Source organism: Alosa sapidissima, chromosome 13, assembly GCF_018492685.1.
Source record: "Alosa sapidissima isolate fAloSap1 chromosome 13, fAloSap1.pri, whole genome shotgun sequence".
In the NCBI taxonomy this organism is placed as follows: Eukaryota; Metazoa; Chordata; class Actinopteri; order Clupeiformes; family Clupeidae; genus Alosa; species Alosa sapidissima.
In genome coordinates, this window is record NC_055969.1 from 32,331,366 (window position 1) to 32,351,796 (window position 20,431).

Genomic DNA, 20,431 nt, shown 5'->3' on the forward strand with positions numbered 1-20,431 from the left:
TGGTTTTCTCACCTCACCACACAAAAGGAAATACAACAGCACATTCCATGATGTTAAGTGAACACCTAATATGGTGCTGCCAATAAGTGATGTTAAAAAGGTCAAAACAATAATCAGCATTAAAACTTAACATCTATAAGATGAAGGGATTTCAGAATATATATCAGTACGCACGTCTCAACCTGGCAGCAGTGGGCAGTTAGTTAGTTGAACATTTGATGGGTGGAGTCTTAATCTTGAAGTAGAGAGTAAGGGCTAAATGATGATGCAAAGGAAACCTGACTGAAGTCCACCTTCCACAATGATTCACTTAATTGAGCACACGTTTTTGTACTGAAGGCACTGAACCAGACTTTAGTTACTGTCAAAATCACATCATGTTTATTCTTAGTTTTTAAGATGAACTTTTATATGAATGTTCATACATAGAGTTTGTCTATTGACACAATACAAGGAAAAAGCCTCGGAAATATGAAACAAATAATAATGGGCAAACAAGAGAAACAAGAGTTATTGTTATTGTCATGCTGACATGCTGAAATGGCAATACTGTCTTTCCTTTCACAGAATCAGGGGTTTCTCTGTAGCTCTTTGAAGACTCCTGCATTACATGTATCATCCCTCTGAATGACAAAACACTACTTCTGGTGGCCAAGCATGATCAATATATAATTCCAATGGACCTAGCTACGCCTTACTGTACATACTCATATGTCAAGAGGCCAAGGCGTTTTTTTAAGTAGTAAATAGCTAACTGGCCCCTCTAGTGGTCATACACTGAAGGACTTCGCATGTGTCTATATTAAAGGAGGTGTGGCTTGAATTTCTGGTCAGAAGACTAGTTTGTTTAACCAGTTGCAGTTGCTGTGGTGTACTTATTAATCCAGCCTTTAATCTTTGTCCTCGATTAGACCCTGGATTAGGATGAGGGGAAAATAGGATACATGGCTTGGGGGGAGGGGGGTTCAAACTAATGAGCAACTAAATGTAACTGCATATAGGAGAGACACAAGTCATACATCATTAAGTGAGTAACTATTATGCATTTATTTGTTTTTCTTCAATCAGTTGTATAATGCAATTTGATGATAAACGTATACCTCCCCACAACTGCAGCCTGTGACCGGAGGTGGTAAAAACAGATTTACTAGGTTATAGAAAGATCCAGCTGGGCCACCGTAGCTGGAGGCTGGAGGTCCCTTCTCCTGAAGGGGTGCACGGGGGTGGTGTTGGATGTGGGCCTCGAGAGGATGTCCTGGACCTTCCTGTTGTACTCCTGCTGGAAGGCCAGACCCCTGTGGTGCTCCCTGTCCGCCTCAGCTTGCTTCATGTCACGCAACTTCTGCTGGTGAAGCATCTGGGCCAACAGGTCTGCCTGATACTCCAGGCTGGCTTCTTTCAGACTGAGGGGGGTGGGTTAGAAAATACTGTTTAGCAAAAATAGGCTACGCAGTATTTGAGGTGTAAGGATGGCTTCATTTAACTCTGGTCTCGTGGTCAAATAGATATGCAAAATTTCATTACAAGTGCTGTGCAACATGAACAGGATCCTTAAAAGACATCACTATGCATGTTTAACCCACTCTTATTTGTAAAGAAACAGTGTCTAGTGTTTTGACTTCAGGAAGAGACTGAGGGAAACAGAGGTATGTGTCTGCCTGTACAAACACTGGATTTTCTACTGTTTCTACGGTTTCCCCATTGACACCCTAAACAACCTACCGTCTTTTCTCCTCCTCGTCCAGCAGTTTGTTCTGCTGGATGTCTCTGTTCAGCTCCTCTCTCTCCTGAACCAGCTCAGCTTGCCTTTGCATGTTCTGATTCACTGTGACAAATAAATCCACATGACATGTGTAACAGAGGTCGTAATTCGTCCGCTGCTCACGGCCCTCGAACCCGCCACCTCAACACACACCGGCGTGGGAGTCGAACGCTCTAACCACTGAGCTAAAAGCTCAGGCTTTCAACTCAGCGGTTAGAAGCGTTCTTAAGGCTAGGGGTGTGAGGATTTACACGGGCGACTAGCACGCTAGCTCAGTTCGCCTCCGTTACACATGCATAACTATCCAACAGGCAAGAATTGAATTGGAATTTAGGAGTCAATCTCAATTCAATTCTGAATTTTGCACAAGCCTGTTATCCAACATTTTACTTATAAGCAGAAACACACGGACACACAAATGCATATACATCCACACATGCACAAGGACATAGTCATAGAAATAGTCAGTCAGAGTAACATTCCAACAAAAAAGATTACATAGAGCAATTGTGTTGCTGATACATTATCAACAAAGAATAAGATCCATTCTTCCAGGGCATCTATATCCCAGTCTATTCCTATGGTCCACATTCTTACATTTGTGCTGGATCTGTATGTGGCGGGTGTCCATGACGTCCTTCATGAGGCGATTGCGGGCCTCCTTCTCCCGGCGATTCTTCTCCGTGCGGCGGGACAAGATCTGCTGCAGCTCGGCCTCGATCAGCTGCTCTGTCTCAGCCTCCTGCCTCCGCTGCTCCTCCAGCTGCTCAGCCAAGTACCTCTGGTACCTGCTCCGCTCCTCACGCAGCTCCAGCTGTCTCACACACACACCAGGACCTCTGTGTTATACTGGGTACTGCGGACTGACTCTGTAAAGGGCCCCTGTGTTATACTGGGTACTGCGGACTGACTCTGTAAAGGGCCCCTGTGTTATACTGGGTACTGCGGACTGACTCTGTAAAGGGCCCCTGTTTTATACTGGGGTACTGTGGACTGACTCTGTAAAAGGGCCCCTGTTTTATACTGGGGTACTGTGGACTGACTCTGTTTCCCTACAGGGACAATAAACCTAACCAACGTGCAATACCCACACACACACGCACATACAGACATGCACACACACACACCAACATACAGCACAAACAGACATACTGTATAGTATACACAAAATACACACACAAAAGGCATTAGTTGAACTGTGTGGTGAGAATACAGTACACACTCAAATATGCCCAGCTACAATACAAATACAAATATGGCCATCACTTTCTGACAGTTTCATCTTTGCTTGTGTAACAGAGGTCGTAATTCGTCCGCCGCTCACGGCCCTCAAACCCGCCACCTCGACACTCACCGGCGTGGGAGTCGAACGCTCTAACCACTGAGCTAAAAGCCCAGGCTTCCAACTCAGCGGTTAGAAGCGTTCTTAAGGTTAGGGCTGTGAGGATTTACACGGGCAACTAGCACGCTAGCTCAGTTCGCCTCCGTTACACTTGTTCTTCCCATTCTGTCCCTCTCTCTTATTCTCATACTTCTCATCCCTCACCTTCCTTGTGGCCTCTCCCTGCTTCTCGTCCCTCTCCTCGGCCAGCAGCTGTGTCAGGATGCTCATGTCCAGGGCCAGCTCTTCCTGCTGCTGCTGAGCCAGGCGCTTCATCTTTAACCGCAGCGACTGGTCCAGCGACCGCCGTCGGCTGCCCTGACTCTGGAGCTTCTGGCGCCGTTGCCTCTCGTCCTCCAGACGCAGCATCTCCCTCTGCTCCCGCTGTGAAGCACGACCAATACAGCAGGTATCAGGAACACCACCGCCATGTGCATTGGGCAAGTGCACCAAATAATCTTAGCAGGCTGTACCACAGGCGGAAACAGACAGGCTTTTACCAAGGCTAAATAAGCTATAGGCTATATACCAAGCACAGCATATACAGTAAGAGAAATGATATTGCAACAACAAATTAAAACACAACATAATGATCACTGATGGACACATGAGCATGCATGGTGACAGAAAGTGGAATAGAGCATTATGTCCAATATTCCAATATGTGGTTTAATGTTCTGCATTTCTCACTAGTGGGTCACTTTGACACTAAAACCATGATTCTACACAATGACCCTGTATGATATCTGTACTGTTCTTCTAAACATAGATAATATAAGGCGTCAGGGTTGATATCAAGCCACTGTTACTGTATGATTATCTATCCTTTGCTGTTGTGTAAAATAATATATCGCACTCTAAAACAGATGTTCATATAACATTATTACACATTAAGTGGGTTTGTGGCATGACCCTTGAAAGTGTGATCTGGCACTGTGATTTTGTGGATGTGCCTGGTGGAGGTGGTGCTGTAGTAGAGGTGTGGCTCTCACAAGTATCTGAGCCTCCTCCTCCTTCAGCCGCTTGGCCTCGGCTCTCTGCTGCTCGGCGGCCTCCATCTGCATGCGCAGGAAGGCCACCTGCTCTGCGTTGCTCTGGTGTTGCCGCAGCGCCTCCTGGCTCTCGCGCTCCTGCTTGGCCTGCCGGTCGCTCTCCCACAGCTGGGCGAAGAGCCGCTCCTCGTCCGCCCGCCGCCGGTGCGACTCCTCCCGTGAGTGGATCTGGGCGGCCCGCTCGGTGCAGACCTCATCCTGGCGCCGGCGTGTCTCGATGGCTCGCAGCTCCTCGCTCCGCTCCCTGAGAGGCAGGAGGGTGCAGGGTCAGAGGGGGAAGAGGGGTTTGGTATGAATCAAGGGGTGATGCACACAGAACTGGTTCTAGATGTATGACGCTGTAAGTAACACTGGATAAATAGCACATATATTATTCATAGATGGTAGGGTGGCTCACAAAGTTGGGGCTTACTTTTCCAACATATGAAATATGGGCATTATTCACTGTATAATGTGTGTAATAAATGATAGGGTTACAGAAAAGTCCAGTGTGCGCTTCCTGAATGCACTATTGTGAAATAAACACATAAACAAAGGAAAGGAGTTTTACAAATGAATTGTTTCTTCTTGATCGCTTAAGGGTTAATTATTTTGCTTATTTAAGCAGTAGTTGTAGTGGTGAATGACCACAACCACACTCTGTGGCACTGGCCCCAACCTGAAGAGTTGCTCCAGCTTTTCTTCCACCACTTTCTGTCGATCACTTTCTCTCCTCTCACGCAGTGCCTTGGCCCTCTCTCGCATCTTGGCTTGCCTCTCCAGAATGGTCTCCTTTCTCTCCTCCATCTCCCTCATGAGCTCTCTCTCCTCTGCCTCCAACACAGCAAGGAGCCTAAAGTTGTACAAGATAAAGGGAAGAAAACAGAGGCAAGATGAAATGAAGAATTGACATGAAGAAGTGTTTGGTCAAATATGCTTTAAATAAACTGACATTGACAATGTGACGTGAAATTCAGATCGATTGCTGTTAGAACATAGTACATTAAGTGCATGTGACACTGCGCTATAGATCAGTAGACTACCTATCTCTTCGTTCCTCGATGCTTAGCTGATACTTCAACATGGCTTCGTTCACACGTCTCTCGATGGTGCCCAAGACAATTTGGCGATCTGAATTCTTCTCCCAGTGCATTCTCATGTCGCAGGTGCTCTGATTTCGTGTAAACTCCAATATCTTGTCCCGCGCTGCTTCCTGTTTCCTCCTCTCCAGAATAAGATGGTCTGGAGGTCTTGAGGAAGGCAACCTTGCTCTCTTAAGAAAATAAATCATACAGCACTAATGAAATTTGATAATCAGTGCCTCGCTATCGTGCCTTAATACAAATAGGTTTTTAACAGAGAGAGAGGTTACACCTTCAAACAAGTTCAACAAACAGCTGGCCTAGGTTGTTGGTTATGGCCAACCGTGTAAGTGCTTGGGTTCAATGCATAGCCTAGGCCCAGGCTAATTTGTTTCACCTACTACAAGTCACGAATCCATAGGCCTCCCTCCCTCCCACATTTGACAGAATGACCTAAACTTACAACAAACGCAAAGTTAAGTAGGCTAAATATTGTATCTGCATTATACAATACATTCGCCAAATGTATATAATGTAGGATATAAGTTTAGTAGGCTACTTCGGTGAGTGACTGTCAAGGCAAGTTAGGTGCTGTAACTTACCACCGCAACTGAATGTGGCGTTGGTCCGGTGAATTCCCGACATAGCGTCCTGTTCCTCTGACCGATCATCATATTAAAATTATGTGTAACTAATATAAATACACTACATTTAGATAGACAGCGTGTATTTTCTAGTTTATTTTAAAGTTTGCGGCTGGTGCCTCCTAACACTGCACTCAGCTTCTTCTGTTTGCGGAAATGCTAATATGCTACCATGGGAACAACAACTTCCGCGGCATTCAGACGTTCCAGACTTCGAACTAATCTGTTGCCATTTTTTCTACGGCTGTTACATTTTGTGAAGCTCACTGTTACACGTTGTAAGAAGTGGCATGTCTATCAATTATTGCGTAAATCCTATTAACTTGCTTAACACACATCTCCTAAATATCCTGTTGCAGTACACATACATTATACTTTACAAATGCGGTATGTAAATGTTCAGATTTTTTCTTTAATTGTAGCCTATCTCCCTGGTGTAGTTGACAACTGACCTGTTTGTAGGCTACGTGATTCCTGTGTACTTAATAATAATATAGTCCAGAAAAAAATATGTATAGTCCATCTTATACACACCAATTTAATTGAAATAGAAATAGTAAAGATTTTTTTGTAATTACTCCATATTTAGTGTAGTCATTCCATATCAGAACCCCTGAATCCAAATGCAAGCATGAAACTTCAGAGTTTCATTTGAGGCCAAGATATAAGGGCCCTTGCGTATAGCCCTTGCTGCCGCTAGGGGCGCGTCTAGATTTCTAGGCTAGGGTTCGTATGCAGTAAGCATTTGATTGTCAGTATGCATTTTGGATAACCAAAAGTCCTATGGGGAGTTTTTATAGAGCATTTTACAAAATGCATGAACATAACTTGGCAAATAATTGTCTAAAGTACTCATATGGTCATTCTTTTTTTTTTTTTTTTTTACATTTTGCGTCAGGGATAAACCTTACAACAACGACACATAGCCCAAACCTTGCTGCATCAGAACATTATTCTACATAAAATGGACCTGTTAATGAAACAAAGAGAACGAGAAAAAAACAACCTGAGCCTGCCACTAGCCAACTTTACCTTGACTTCATCCATTGTAGCCTACTCTCTTGCGCTCCAACTACGAGACGGTTATATTGTTTAATGTTTTCACACATAGATGCATCAAACAAATAATTCAAAAGTCGCAGTAGGCCTACTGATGTGATGGGTCAAGTGTCGTATCGTTGAATAAAACACATATTTGCGATGTGGTAATGGTAATTTAGATATAAAAATATTTCACATATTTTTCACTCGCAAAGGAGTTCTTTTCCCGCCCGTACATTTTAGGGACGTCATAATTTACCCGTTTTAGCAACTTTTCTGCGGGTACCCGTCGGATACCCGACCCGTTGCAGGACTCTGATGAGCCTACCCTTTTCACCACATCTGAGCATCCACTAACCTGGACCTTTTAGGGGGCTTTCCTCTCAGGGGGAATGAGAGGATGCTTAATTGCTTTTTACCTGACATTTTTTAAAGACAGATGCAATGATTAATGCATCCATGGCCAGGATATCCTGTAATATAATATGACATGATTTCAAAAGTGACCTATAACAATATGCAATACACTTTAATTTATTTAGGCCTAGTATTAATAAAATGATTAAGCCTATTTGGAGAGAGAGATGTGACAATATGTCAGTCATCGTGTGATAACGAAAATATGACTAGGCTAGACTAGGCCAGGCCTACTTGTTCTGAGCAAGTACGTGTCGTCAGTGAACAGTCTGTAAAACTGTTGGCTAAGTTACAGACACTCATGAACAACTGATGTTAATTATCTGGGAAACATTCTCTAGCAGCAGTCACGTTGTCATTGTTTGTGTCAAACAAGTTGTGGATTTGTTTTAACATTAAAAGATGACTTGCTCTGTGCTGAAACTCATGCTCGAAGCTCCAGTGGCATTTTGGAAGAAGTAGGCTAACAGATTTACGTGAACAATTCCAGGATACGCGTTTTTTTATTGGTTGTTGCGTTAAATCTTACCCAGATACAATAGTGCTATTTTCTGATTGGCTATCGTGTAGCCCCTTTCGTTATTTTTGATTGGCTGATAAGTGGCAGCCTCAACTCCGGGGGAGACGCGCTTGATTCCTGCCGGTTCCATAGTGAGAGCGGCACGGCCACAGACATTTGGGCGCTGCGGAATATTAAATATATTATAACGTTTTTCTGCGTGAGAAATACAATGTGTGGCGGGAGAGCCACACATTGTATGATGTAATGAGTGACTGTCACGCCACACAGCTGACACGCTCACGCCATCTATGGTTTGCGAAAGCCTTTACCCTGTTTCTTTCTTCTTTTACTCTGAAAGGATTTCCCAGACGGGTTCGTGGCTTTAGATGGCTTTCTCTAGGATGGCTTTTAGTGTGCCATTCATCATTTCTAGAATATGCAACATATCAAAAATATAGGCTACTAAACACAAAAAAGAGAAAAAGAAGAGAAATAAGACACATGATTTTAGACAATTATTTGACTAGTTCATATAATTTAGGTTTGCAATTACAAGATAATAACTTAACGCTGTGTTGTCCATTATCCCTTATCATTTAATGATAAAGGAATTGCGTTCATAACCCTGTAGGTCATGTACCCTACATACACTGCCATATTTAAGTCACTGTTGTAACAGTGACTTAAATATGGCAGTGTATGTAGGGTACATCCTATGTCAAACTAATCCAAAATCCACATTTCCAAATTAGTCAACTGCATTAAATAGGCTTGGCTACTTTTTCACAACTACATGATGATTTATTTGCCACATAAGCACTGCATGCATCTTCTTGTAAACACTGCAAGCATGCCACCCATGACATGGATCTTCAAGTGTTCTGAAGAGCTGACAAACTTTGGAGTTCCAACTACAAGGAATGTAATCATCACTCTGCTACTGCTTTAAACAGTTGTTCACTGGTAAATTTAACATGTAGAAATGTGACTGGACACTTTCATGTTCAACTCTTGTTCTGCATCTATGTAAGTCTATGTAATTCTTACTTATACAGGGCAATAATCCTTTGTACTTCAAAAAGTGATGTCCTTGTCATCCTAAGTCCTTGAAAAAAGCACATTTGATAAAATCAAAATACACATACACACAAGCTTGGTAAGAAACTGAGCAGGGAGCCAGTTGACAATGCATGACGTCCATGTGCCTACACTGATCTCCAAATAAGGGATGTGACAGATTGACATGGGTAGAGATTCCAACTGAGCCAAAAGCACAGTCATCACTCTCCATCAGATCTCTCATTACGCTCAGGTTGGCTGGCCTGGCAGATATGTTCCAGGGTGTGGTAAGGTTGACTGGCCTAACAGACATCTTCCAGGGCTTGGTAAGATTCTGAACATGGAGGTAGAGGACAAAATGCTGGGGACCCCTGGGGGTTGTACCCTCCAGTGGCAGCCACTGTTGTTACTGGTGTGGCACAGGGCGACACAGGAAAAGCCACTAACAGATTGTATGTGGGGTTGTCCAGCACCAAATTAGGACTGCTCAAGCTGCTGGAGCCAATATTATGGTCTGGAAAAATGTAATTTGGTAAACAGTCACTGTCTGTCACAGGTGTAGCTGGAGCTGAAATTACTCCATCTTCAGCATCCAATTCACAAGTCAAGAAATTATCCACATTCTCGACAGGGATTGCAAGCAACTGAAAGTCATGGATTTCCTAGAGAAAATGGACACAGTAATTTGATCAAAGGTGAATCCATATTACAAATATATTCACATCAGCTTTAATTAAGTTAACTTATAAACAATGTTTTGATGTATCAGCTTACCTTTGAGGTAGGGTAATCAAGTTGAGGACCTGGAATGTCTGGGTATAACATCTCTTTTAGCCTAGTAGAATGATATAATTTAATAGAACACTAAAAATGTTTATGTAAGAATAATATGGAAAATCCAACTACTCTCTAATGACTGATAGTAAGGACTATACCCATACTCTGTATAATATTTACAACATACATTTGCAACATACAGTTGTGTTCATAAGTTTACACGCCCATGCTAAAGTTGACTAAAAAGAGGAATAAAAAATCATGTTTTAATGATCTTCAATTAAAACAGCCCATCATCACATACCCTCAGTGCCGGTTCAGACCTCCATGGGGCCCTAAGCAAAATCCTGCTAAGGGGCCCTCCTACCTGAACTCTGATGGTGTTTTTCCCCATAAAGTACTAGGAGTAAGAAAAATACTTGTGTGTACAATAGGGTCTGGGGGGGTCTGGGGGGGTCTGGGGGGGACTGGGGGGGACTGGGGGGGTCTGGGGGGGACTGGGCTGCTTGCTGTACATGTCCCCTTACAAAAAAGAACTGCAGTTTTTTCGCAGTACAGTTCAATTATACTACAGTAGGCTACAGTGCAGTAGCCTAGTATTTTCCTGTCCAAAATACTACATTTCTGTACAGTACAATGCAGTTTTTTTGTGTCCAAAACACTGCATTCCCTGCATGAGAACTGCAAATATTACCTCCAAAACGGCAAACTGAGAAATCTGCACTTGAGGTAATGCAGTTATTTTTTGTAAGGGTCTGGTTGTGCCAGTCGCCTACTGGCTGACTGTTTTTCACCTGTGTGTCTGTAGAATTCTAGGCCTAGGCTACTGGCTGACTGTTCCTCACCTGTGTGTCTGTAGAATTCTAGGCCTAGGCTACTGGCTGACTGTTTTTCACCTGTGTGTCTGTAGTGCTCTAGGCCTAGAGGCTACTTGCCAACGACATCAGCTACTGCACTGGCTCCCCTTGCAGCACATGCTGCACAGCGAATCAAAGTTAATACATTAGGCTAATTTTGCATACGTTCAGTTAATTTTGCATACGTTCAGTTAATTTTGCATACGTTCAGTTAATTTTGCATACGTTCAGTTAATTTTGCATACGTTCAGTTCATTTTGCATACGTTAGGCTAATTTTGCATACGTTCAGTTCATTTTGCATACGTTCAGTTCATTTTGCATACGTTCAGTTCATTTTGCATACGTTCATCTAAACCAACTAAAGCTTGACTGAAATATTAGAAAACCAGTTACTTATTTTAAAAATGTATGGGATGAGTGAAATCACCAATTAGTTTCGACAGGTCCTCGCATGTTTCTGCTGAAAAACTACTAGTTTCATCCTGAGCTGCACGTTAATATGAACGCATTTTTTTTTTTTAAATGTAGGGAATATGCGATTATATCTCACGTTCATCTTGTTAATGTAGGCTACTGTATGAGACACTGTCACTATAACTGTATACCAGTCTGTCACTAGCTTGACTCAAGGGGAGATGGGAGGGGGGGCCTTCATTAACGTGCGGGGCCCTACGCAACTTGCGTAGTGTGCGTATAGGGAGAACCGACCCTGCATTCCCTTCACCATAACTAGAGATTGGCATGGTTTTATTTCAGTCAGCCTTAGCTGGTTTGATTTGCACTGAGAGATGATCTTATGTAAAGTACCCCATGCCAATCTCTAGGTATTGGTGAAGGGAATGTGATAATGTGGGGCTATTTTAATTCCAAAGGCCAAGGGAATGCATATCAGGATGCATAGTATCCTGAATCCATTAAATAACTGGCCTTTAAAAATAAAACTCTGCCTGCCTTTATGGGAATTTAACATAGGGGTGCGTATACTTATGCCCCCTGTATTTTAAAGAAGAGCATTTATTTATTGATTTATGTTTTAATTAAGGCATTAAGATCAATTTCCAAAAGATGTTTTTTTTATTCCTCTTTTTGGTCAACTTTAGCATGGATGTGTAAACTTATGAACACAACTGTACCTCAAGGAATTTGACCTACAGCACAGCATTTGGGTAACATAGAATGATGTATGATTATAATGTAGCTTAGATAACTGTAGAATCAAAACATCTCTGCTTGCATGCATTACCATTAAAGAAGACTGGATTTAAAGTAAAATTAAAATAGTTCTCACTAATGTAATATAGCCATTTACCGTAATTGAGAAACAAAACGTGCATCAGTTTAGGTCAGATTGCACGCTTTTCAATCATTTTTACCTCACAGGATATTTGGGAATTGTCTTACCATGTCCTCTTTCGGTAGCACAGAATACTGAAAACTATAGCAATTATGAAGACAAATCCCAGTGATATGATACTGCGTATAATGGTCTGGTGAGCTGCGAGAGAATTAACTTTAGTCATACAACAAGATTGAATTTACCACTTATTACTTAATTACACGATGAGAGACAACAACACAGAAATAAATGGTATCACAAGTACTTCCACTTAGGTATTTGCTGCTACACAGTAGTTTCAGGTCTACTTTTAGGTATCATACTCAGACAGTATAACCTGAGATCAAAAAGAGTTACAGCATACTTACTCTGTGGCATGAGAGTGAACAGAATGACCCGAGGTGGACCTTCGCCTGCAGATGTGAAAGCACTCATCTGGAAGTTGTAGGTTTCAGCACGGAGGTTTGAAAATATTTTCATCCTTTCCTTACTTCCTAAAAAAATCTCTGAATAAAAACAAAGCAGAAATTAGTTATTGAAAGCAACAGTAACAAATCATTATAACAAATTGCGGTTCAGATAGATCAGATATTAATATTAATGAAGAAAAATAATGCAAATGTAAATAAAACGTAAAGGCAGGTATGCATGTATACTTTGTTGCCCCATGTTATTATAGGAACTGGTAGAATAGTTGATTGTATAATTCTGAATAAACCCTCTCCGATGCTCCAAGGGTATCTCATCCCAGGTGAGGACTACATCCATACCCTCCTGTTGAACCTGGAAATTGAGTTTCTGGTCAGGGGCTGCGAAATGCAAATAATAACAGTGTTAGTTGTTCTGAATGCAAATTAAGTTGTCCTATGTTCATTGTGTTGTGAAGGCACTGGGATACTTTTCTGGTGCTGGGCTGTCTGCTTTTGTCAGTACATTTTATCAATACTACTTACTATTACACGTGAGCCTTTAGAATATATACTGGAGTTCTTCTATATGTTTAGAGGTGGTTGATGATTTTGTTATATTCAATTTTATATAGATTTAAATAGTTTTGGTCCAGGAAGAATGATTACTCACCCAGCTCTCGTCTATAACCCTCCCATCTCTTCAGCAACTCTGGGGCATGTGTTGTGCACGCATATAGAGAAAATGTGTATCTCACTCCATTTTTAAGCCCTGTTGGAAAGCACTGCTTGAGAAGCATGGTAATACTTACATAAAATTATTAAAGATTACTAAAACTACACAACAAAAAACATTTGCTTGTTGCGGTGACAGGAACTGGGGACAGTCAATATGACACTTGGTCTGACTAGTGTTGTAGACTACTACTTACCACTAGGTGGCACTAGTGTAATTTTAAAAACAGATGTCTGCCTGTATGGCGGCAAACATATGCAACATTCATCTTTGTGAAATTACTTTATGCCATGAGAGATTTTTAATTGAAGCTTTGCATTCATTGTTTATTTTAAGACACAAATCTAGTGCTACTTCACATGTACAAACATTACAGGTAACATAATGCAACTGCTGTACCTGAATTGATTGTAGTATTCGTACGGCCAGCTGGTATCTTTATCCACTGGATGTCACACTTGTCCTGGCTGCCCACAGGGTACCAGTCCACCACATACCCACAACTGGCCCCAGGCTTCGGGGCCCAGGCCAACTCCACACCACCATTACCGCCATTAACACGAGTTGTCTCCACATCTTTCCAAGATAGTGAATACAAAATATATTAGTGAGGGGGAGGGAGGGGTGGAGGAAGCTGAACTGGTCACCACAGCGGCTGTCTTGTGAGGACACTAACCCCAACTGACTGGGATAGGGGCACTTTAAAAAGATTCAACAAGTCAACTCTTCATGGATTACCCATTCACTGCTGACCAATTTTGTTCACACAGATTAAGTCATCACAAATGTCTCTTTTGCTTTTTTTTGTGTATTTTACTTTCCCACAATGAAAAACAAAGTCCTTGACACATGCCTCTAACAAAATTAGATCATCTTCAATTCGGCTTCCCAGTTCTCACCTCGTGCTTGTGATGGGCTGATGATGGTTGAAGGCTGTGAGTAGCCAACACTGTTCATGGCTGTGATGGTGATCCTCTTCACACGGTCAGTGCTCATGCTGTAACAGTGTTGTGTTGGCTCCAACCTCAGAGGGACTGAGCCATTCCACGACAGTTCATACTTCACCAACTTTCCATGGCTCTTCTCAGGCACTAGCTTCTGTGAGAAAAATGACCACAAAGGTGGAGTATAAATGGCTACTAGGACTGTGGCCCGGTTAAGCTAATAAAGTACTGTATAGGCAAATGTTTGAAAACATACCTTCCACACCACAAGACTCCTGTTGTTGCTGTCGACTGTCATCCAGACATCCACAGCCTGAGGAACTAAATGGAAAACCAATGGGTTTGGGAAAAAAAAACAGTGTTTAAGCCCTTGAAGTGAAGCAAATCTGTTTTAATCGGGACCATCTGAACTACCCTTGGTCAGTCATACTCACTGTCCTCTTTGGTTTCAAATATGATTTCTTTACTCCAGTCCCCCCACTTCCAGAAGTGCTCGTTGGATGCGCATCGCACCTGGACGGAATAGGTAGTGTACGGGTGAAGCTCACGTAGGGTCATAGAGATCAGGCCCACTCCAGTGTCGTCTTCTCTCTGCACAGGAAAAAAGGGACAGGACAGAACATGAACCCCCCGCGGCAGATGAGTGGAGCTAGGCGGAACGAAATTCATCTGGCGTGAGTCAGGTTAGGGGGAAACAGCAGACAGCTATTTAAAAAGAGCATTAAAGGCTCATGTCTGTGATTCTAACAAAACGCTCTTGATATTGGGGCTCAGCGGCCAATCAAATTGCATTCCTCCATGCTCCTGAAATGTTTTAATTAGCTAGAAAAAATATACATATTACTTGGTTTAAGTCTCTTTCTTTCCCATTTAGAGAGCCAGGACTGTGCACATTGTTCTGGCAGAGGAACTTGAGGAGAATTTTGATCTTGGGATCATAATCCAAGACTGCACCTTCAATTATTTTTTCACCTTCATTATTCTTTGTTTCTGTAAAATATGCAATTTTTTCCGGAGAAGAGATTCTTGCGCAACACTCACCACTTCTCTTTCACTGTTCTTCTTTGCCTGGCATCGCATTGGTAATGCCACGAGGTAGGCATCAGGCCACTGCTCCCACTGCAGGCTGGCATTCCTTGAGTTTATACCTGAGGCCCGCAGATGCTGAGGACTCTCTAAATACACTGCAATGAGTCAGAGTTTAGACTTGTGTTATTTCAATAATTGAGATCATGGATGCATATTTCAAAGTATAAGTATATATAAGTATATACTCTTTTGATCCCGTGAGGGAAATTTGGTCTCTGCATTTATCCCAATCCGTGAATTAGTGAAACACACTGCACACAGTGAACACACAGTGAGGTGAAGCACACACTAATCCCGGCGCAGTGAGCTGCCTGCAACAACAGCGGCGCTCAGAGAGCAGTGAGGAGTTAGGTGCCTTGCTCAAGGTTACTTCAGCCCAAATGCATATGCCATGTGTAAGTAGTGGACATTATGCCATTCTGTAAATTGCAAGAATTGAATACTCGATATAAGTGGTGGTCTTTACCTCTGTGTCTGGGGTCAGCTGTATAAGTAAAACTTGTTTTATTGATTTTATTTTCTGCTGTCAGTGTCCATGCCACTTCCCCCTGGTTTGGAGATATTTCTATGGAACACTTGTGGAGTGAACTATCTGTTCCACATGACCTAAATATGAGAATTAGGTGGTCATAATGTATCATACATCACTGTACAATATTTTGGGGTTGAACAACAGTAAGTGGTATACGTCATAGCAGTAATACCTTTCATTAAGAGTATATTTGGTACCCCGAACTCCTCTTAGGTTTTTATCTCTACCCTGTGTCCAAGAACACTCTAGATGACGGAGGTTTCTTGTCTCGCACGTAAAGTTGTGAACTTCAGGAGAATCTGTAAAAACACAATGTCTAAACCCAACTTTCCTAACACAAAAGCCTGGGTAAAAAAAACCCCATTAGGAGTAGCTCCGAAGTCAATGAGGGGATGTGTGAATATGTCTGTGAAAAAAAACCCCTCTTCTGCATTACTCAATACTATAGACCTTCTGAATGTTGGGTAAAGATAAGCAAAAGACTTTCGTAATATATTAAGGCAAGACTTACAGCCAACAAACACCATAGCTGTATTGGCTCCATCTTTCTCTTTACAAGATACATGTTCACCCCCAGTATCAGATTGTTCCAGTGTCACTTCAAAAATGTAGGTCTGGCTCACATGGGTGTAGTTCATTGACTGCACGTCATTGTATGTAAAATTCGGGACTGTTTTTCCTTCTGGGACGACGCAGCAGAATTTCTTTTTACTGCCGGCTAAGCCTACGTCATCCACTGGGTAAAGTGCAAGTTTAGAGTGATCTGAACCAGAACCTAAAGAGGATAGAAGATAGGGGAAAAAAGCCAAAACAAATAATTCAGTGAAACCACACAGTAGATGTCAGCATGTTGTTGAACTGAAGCCACAAGGCAGACTGGTGAGCCTCTTGTGACCAAGAGGGATTGCTTTGTACGATGAAACTTTACTGACCTGTGACATTTCTGCGATCTGTCCAGTCACTGACATTATTTTTGTGTCTGACACGAAGCCTCACTGAATGTGAAAGACATTCAAGTGGCAGGGGGGAGGTCCAATGCCAGTCATGGGTGACTGTCAGGTTTGGCCTTTTCTCAACAGATGCCTAAAAATATAGGCCATCAGCTGAGGAAACTCTCAAGATAAACTTTACTAGATGTCTTTAGAGAAACCTCAAAAGTGTTTGCAGTGTTATTGTCACACAAAACTTACTCTATGCACAGCCTCTTTCTGTCCTGGGTTGTAGACTTCAATTTCATAAATGACGCTTTCTAGCTTGCCGATTATAGACGGTGCATCTGTCCAGAAAACATCTATTGTCTTGGATGTTGTGTTACCATGTGCATCCTTAAGCTGTGCTACTGGAATGGGTCAAGGTCATAGTCAAGGTCATAGCTAAGATATTTAGCGTTTCTCTTAAGAGTACAGAGATGATTTTTCAGCTTTAACACTACTGCTGGATGTCCTTACAGGTACTGAGCACTAATACTGATAAATGTCACATGTTTACATTATTTTCTATCTCTGACAACTTACCATTTGCCACTCCTTGGACTGTACTGATAATTAAGGAGGATGTCACGAGAAGACAAGCAATCATAATTTCATTATGGTTAAGGTGACCAGGGAGGGGTAGGGCCTAGGCCTACTAGGAGGACAAAAAAAACGTTATTCAGTCAAACCCTGTATTAGCACTGAAAATTAAGTTGGTGCATCTGTCCACAAATGAAGCCCTAAATCCATAATGTCGGTCTAGAGTGTATTATCCTTTGCCAATGCTACATACTGGATATAAAACGATCAGATAGCCAGAATTATCCATCACCACAAGAGGGGGGCGGGGAGGCACTTTTCACGTCTGCCCAGTGCTTTAATCCAGTGGTCCCCAAACTTTTTCTCCTGAGGGCCAGCTTACTATGCCTGGCTCTAAGAGAGGGCCAGAGACTCGGAGTATATCAGTAACCATAAATAGCTTAGTGCTGTGAACAACAGCAGTCTACCTTAGTTGAATATTCCATTACATTTAATCTATAGGCTATTGCAATATAATACCATTGTTAGCTTAGTTTCTTGAATTTCCCCTGGGGATCAATAAAGTATCTATCTATCTATCTATCTAGCTGTGTTTATATTGCCATCATGCCATATCAGTGTAAAACGTAACTCAAATTAAATAATACTAATAAAAAGATTTTTGCATTCCCAAAAGTATATTTTATTAAAAATGTGTGAACTCTGAACTCTGAAAATGTAAAGTTCTCAAACTATGAGAATTTTATGAAGCGCTGAAGTGGTCTGAAATGACCACCATTCTAACTTTCACTCACCTGAACTTGTGACCTCTTTGTAGGCCTATGAACATTTGAACGAGTGAATACAAAATAGAAATAATTATCCCAGAAAGTCCCAGAAATATGACTTGAATAGAAGTTAGTTAGTTATTAACAATTAATTGATAAACTTGTACAATACTTTGAGCACTGATGCAGTCAGCATAGGCCTCTTACATTGTTTGCAGGTAGGCCTACATTTCATTCCGTTTTTGATGGCAAACGCGAAACAGCGCCAAAATAACCACCAGTGGATAAAAAGAGTATTACATGTGTATTGTTATGTGTATAAGACTCGCCATAGAGAATGAATGGGGGAAATTGCGGAGGTTATAGTTTGACGATGTCGTACTCCCGTGCGGCCCGGTTGCTATATACCACGGACATGTTTTGGGGGGCCACCCAAAATGAGGTGGCGGGCCGTAGTTTGGGGACCACTGCTTTAATCCGTCAATGGCGACACGGACTGCAGACAGTTAGTTTACCACTTCACACTCACTTCGACACTCAGTTCCGACTCGACGCTAGACACCATGAACTATCACAAATGGGAAATCGATGAAAAAGTAAATATGTCTCATGTTGTGTAAATCTAAGGAATAGTAACTCACACTTACATGTGAATGGAATATAGCTTAAGCTATAGCCTACAGTGATTCGTTAAAGGCTGTAGCAGCAGCCTACATGTCAAACTTGGCCTAGAATCAATTTCTCTCTCGTTGGAGGTTAATATGTTTCATAACACCCTAAATAACTTTTACATGACTGGTAAAGAACAGAGGCGCAATCTCACTGACCTTCGTGGGTAAGCCTACTGTACAACAAGTTCTTTCCGCGCTTTGCTGCAGTTAAGAGAAGATGCTGGCTTGTCCAAACCATAGACAGGAAAACAAAGTCCAAACTTAGAAAACAAGTGGGCTAGGCTAATAGCTTAATGTTTACCCTACTCATCATCACAGGAAATAATGTAGTGCTCTTTTACACGAATTAGTGTAACTCGTATGTAATTGTTTCGCAATAGAATGCAGGATGTAAGAATAGCAATTTCACGTTCAAGCATCAGCTCATGTTTCTTCGATCCATTACACCACGCCCTCTGGCTTTTTTCTCTGGCAATAGACCATCCCATTCAGTGATTCATGAGAAGTCAAACTATTCCCAGGAATTATGCAAAACCTATACAACATGCTACAGTGATACGAAAAGTATTTACAGCGCTTCACTTTTTCCACATTTTGTTATGTTTCAGAATCTTAAAATTGATAAAGCTCAATCTACACACAATAGCCTAGCCTACTCCAACACTAAACAAAAAACAACAACAAAAAACAGGTGTTTGGAGTGTTTTGTAAATGTCTAAATAAGAAAAGACTGAAATATTTCATTTACATAAGACCCTTTGTTATGATGCTTATAATTGAGCACTGGTGAGCCTACTTATCAATGGTATTATGGCCCTTGAGATGATTCTACAACCTGATTGGAGTCCACCTGTGCCTAAATAATTTCACTGGACATTATTAGGAAAGGCACACCTCTCTTTATGTAAGGTCTCAGTTGATGGTACGTCAGAGTGAAAACCAAGCCTCGAGGTTGAGAGAATTGTCTGTAGACCTGCGAGACATTGTATGAAGAGACAGATCTGTGGAAGGATACAAGATACAGGATACAAATGTCTGCAGTATTGAAAGTGCCCAAGAGCACCTCCATCATTCTCAAATGGAAAAGTTTGGAACAACCAACAGTCTTCCTAGATCTGGCCACTCAGCCAAACTGAGTAATCTGGGACGAAGGGCCTTGGTCAGACAGGTAACCAAGGACCCAATGGTCACTACGAATGAGATCCAGAGTTCCTTTGAGAGGATGAGAGAAGCGTAAAGAAGGACCAACATCAGTGCAGCTCAGTGGTTTCTTACACACACACACTGTTGGGAATTGTGGCCAAATAGTTCAGTCTTTGTTTCATCAGACCAAATGATTTTACTCATAGTCTGAGAGTCGTTTTGGCAAACTCCCAGCATAAAATGGCTTCCATCTGGCCACTCTACCATAAAGGCCTGATGGGTGGAGTGCTGCACTGATGTTGGTCCTTCTTTACGCTTCTCTCATCCTCTCAAAGGAAGTGTTGAAGTATTGTGTATTGATTGATGAGAAAAAAATTGAATCCATTTTAAGATGAGTCTGAAACATTACAAAATGTGGAAAAGGTGAAGCGCTGTGAATACTTTCCGTATGCACTGTACATGAAAACATAACCTAGAGACCAAATTGAATCACTGAGTCCTGGTAGTTTATTTATTCTTTCATTTATTTTATGGGAAACCATAAAGACAAGAACAATACGCCTTCACAATGCATCACTTGTCTGCAGAAAATAAATGGAACTTCTCAATGTTTTTATACAGTACCTTTCACTGTTGGTGATAGTGTATTTATGTCATTGAATTATGTTATGTGTATTGAATGTGTTTGTAAATAGAATGTGGTGTGAATTTGTTTGTGAATTATGTTAATGTGTGAGTTA

The 20,431-nt window shown here is 41.8% G+C and overlaps 2 protein-coding genes across 5 annotated transcripts; both read right to left on the reverse strand.

Moving 5' to 3' along the window:
• Positions 1-1,023: 1,023 nt before the first annotated feature.
• On the reverse strand, positions 1,024-6,065 carry cfap53 (cilia and flagella associated protein 53). The gene is made up of 8 exons (XM_042059576.1): positions 5,859-6,065; positions 5,218-5,447; positions 4,854-5,027; positions 4,136-4,439; positions 3,309-3,527; positions 2,360-2,576; positions 1,723-1,825; positions 1,024-1,403 (listed from the first exon to the last, which is right to left on the reverse strand). Exons 1-8 carry the CDS (start codon positions 5,928-5,930, stop codon positions 1,148-1,150), a joined length of 1,575 nt encoding a protein of 524 aa, XP_041915510.1. The 5' UTR covers positions 5,931-6,065; the 3' UTR covers positions 1,024-1,147.
• Positions 6,066-8,661: 2,596 nt separating this feature from the next.
• LOC121680298 (leukemia inhibitory factor receptor-like) lies at positions 8,662-18,978 on the reverse strand. Of its 4 annotated transcripts, XM_042059568.1 has the most exons (19): positions 18,705-18,978; positions 18,393-18,445; positions 17,114-17,225; positions 16,790-16,938; positions 16,532-16,682; positions 16,111-16,374; positions 15,772-15,898; positions 15,534-15,673; positions 15,020-15,162; positions 14,413-14,569; positions 14,235-14,299; positions 13,934-14,132; positions 13,434-13,610; positions 12,972-13,070; positions 12,548-12,700; positions 12,260-12,397; positions 11,957-12,050; positions 9,694-9,754; positions 8,662-9,581 (listed from the first exon to the last, which is right to left on the reverse strand). In XM_042059568.1, exons 3-19 carry the CDS (start codon positions 17,175-17,177, stop codon positions 9,222-9,224), a joined length of 2,541 nt encoding a protein of 846 aa, XP_041915502.1. In that variant the 5' UTR covers positions 17,178-17,225; positions 18,393-18,445; positions 18,705-18,978; the 3' UTR covers positions 8,662-9,221. The 4 variants fall into 4 exon arrangements, with proteins under 4 accessions (XP_041915502.1, XP_041915503.1, XP_041915504.1 ...); XM_042059569.1 differs by lacking the exon at positions 18,393-18,445 and having other exon boundaries at positions 17,114-17,222; XM_042059570.1 differs by lacking the exon at positions 18,393-18,445 and having other exon boundaries at positions 13,934-14,129.
• Between the last annotated feature and the right edge of the window lie 1,453 nt (positions 18,979-20,431).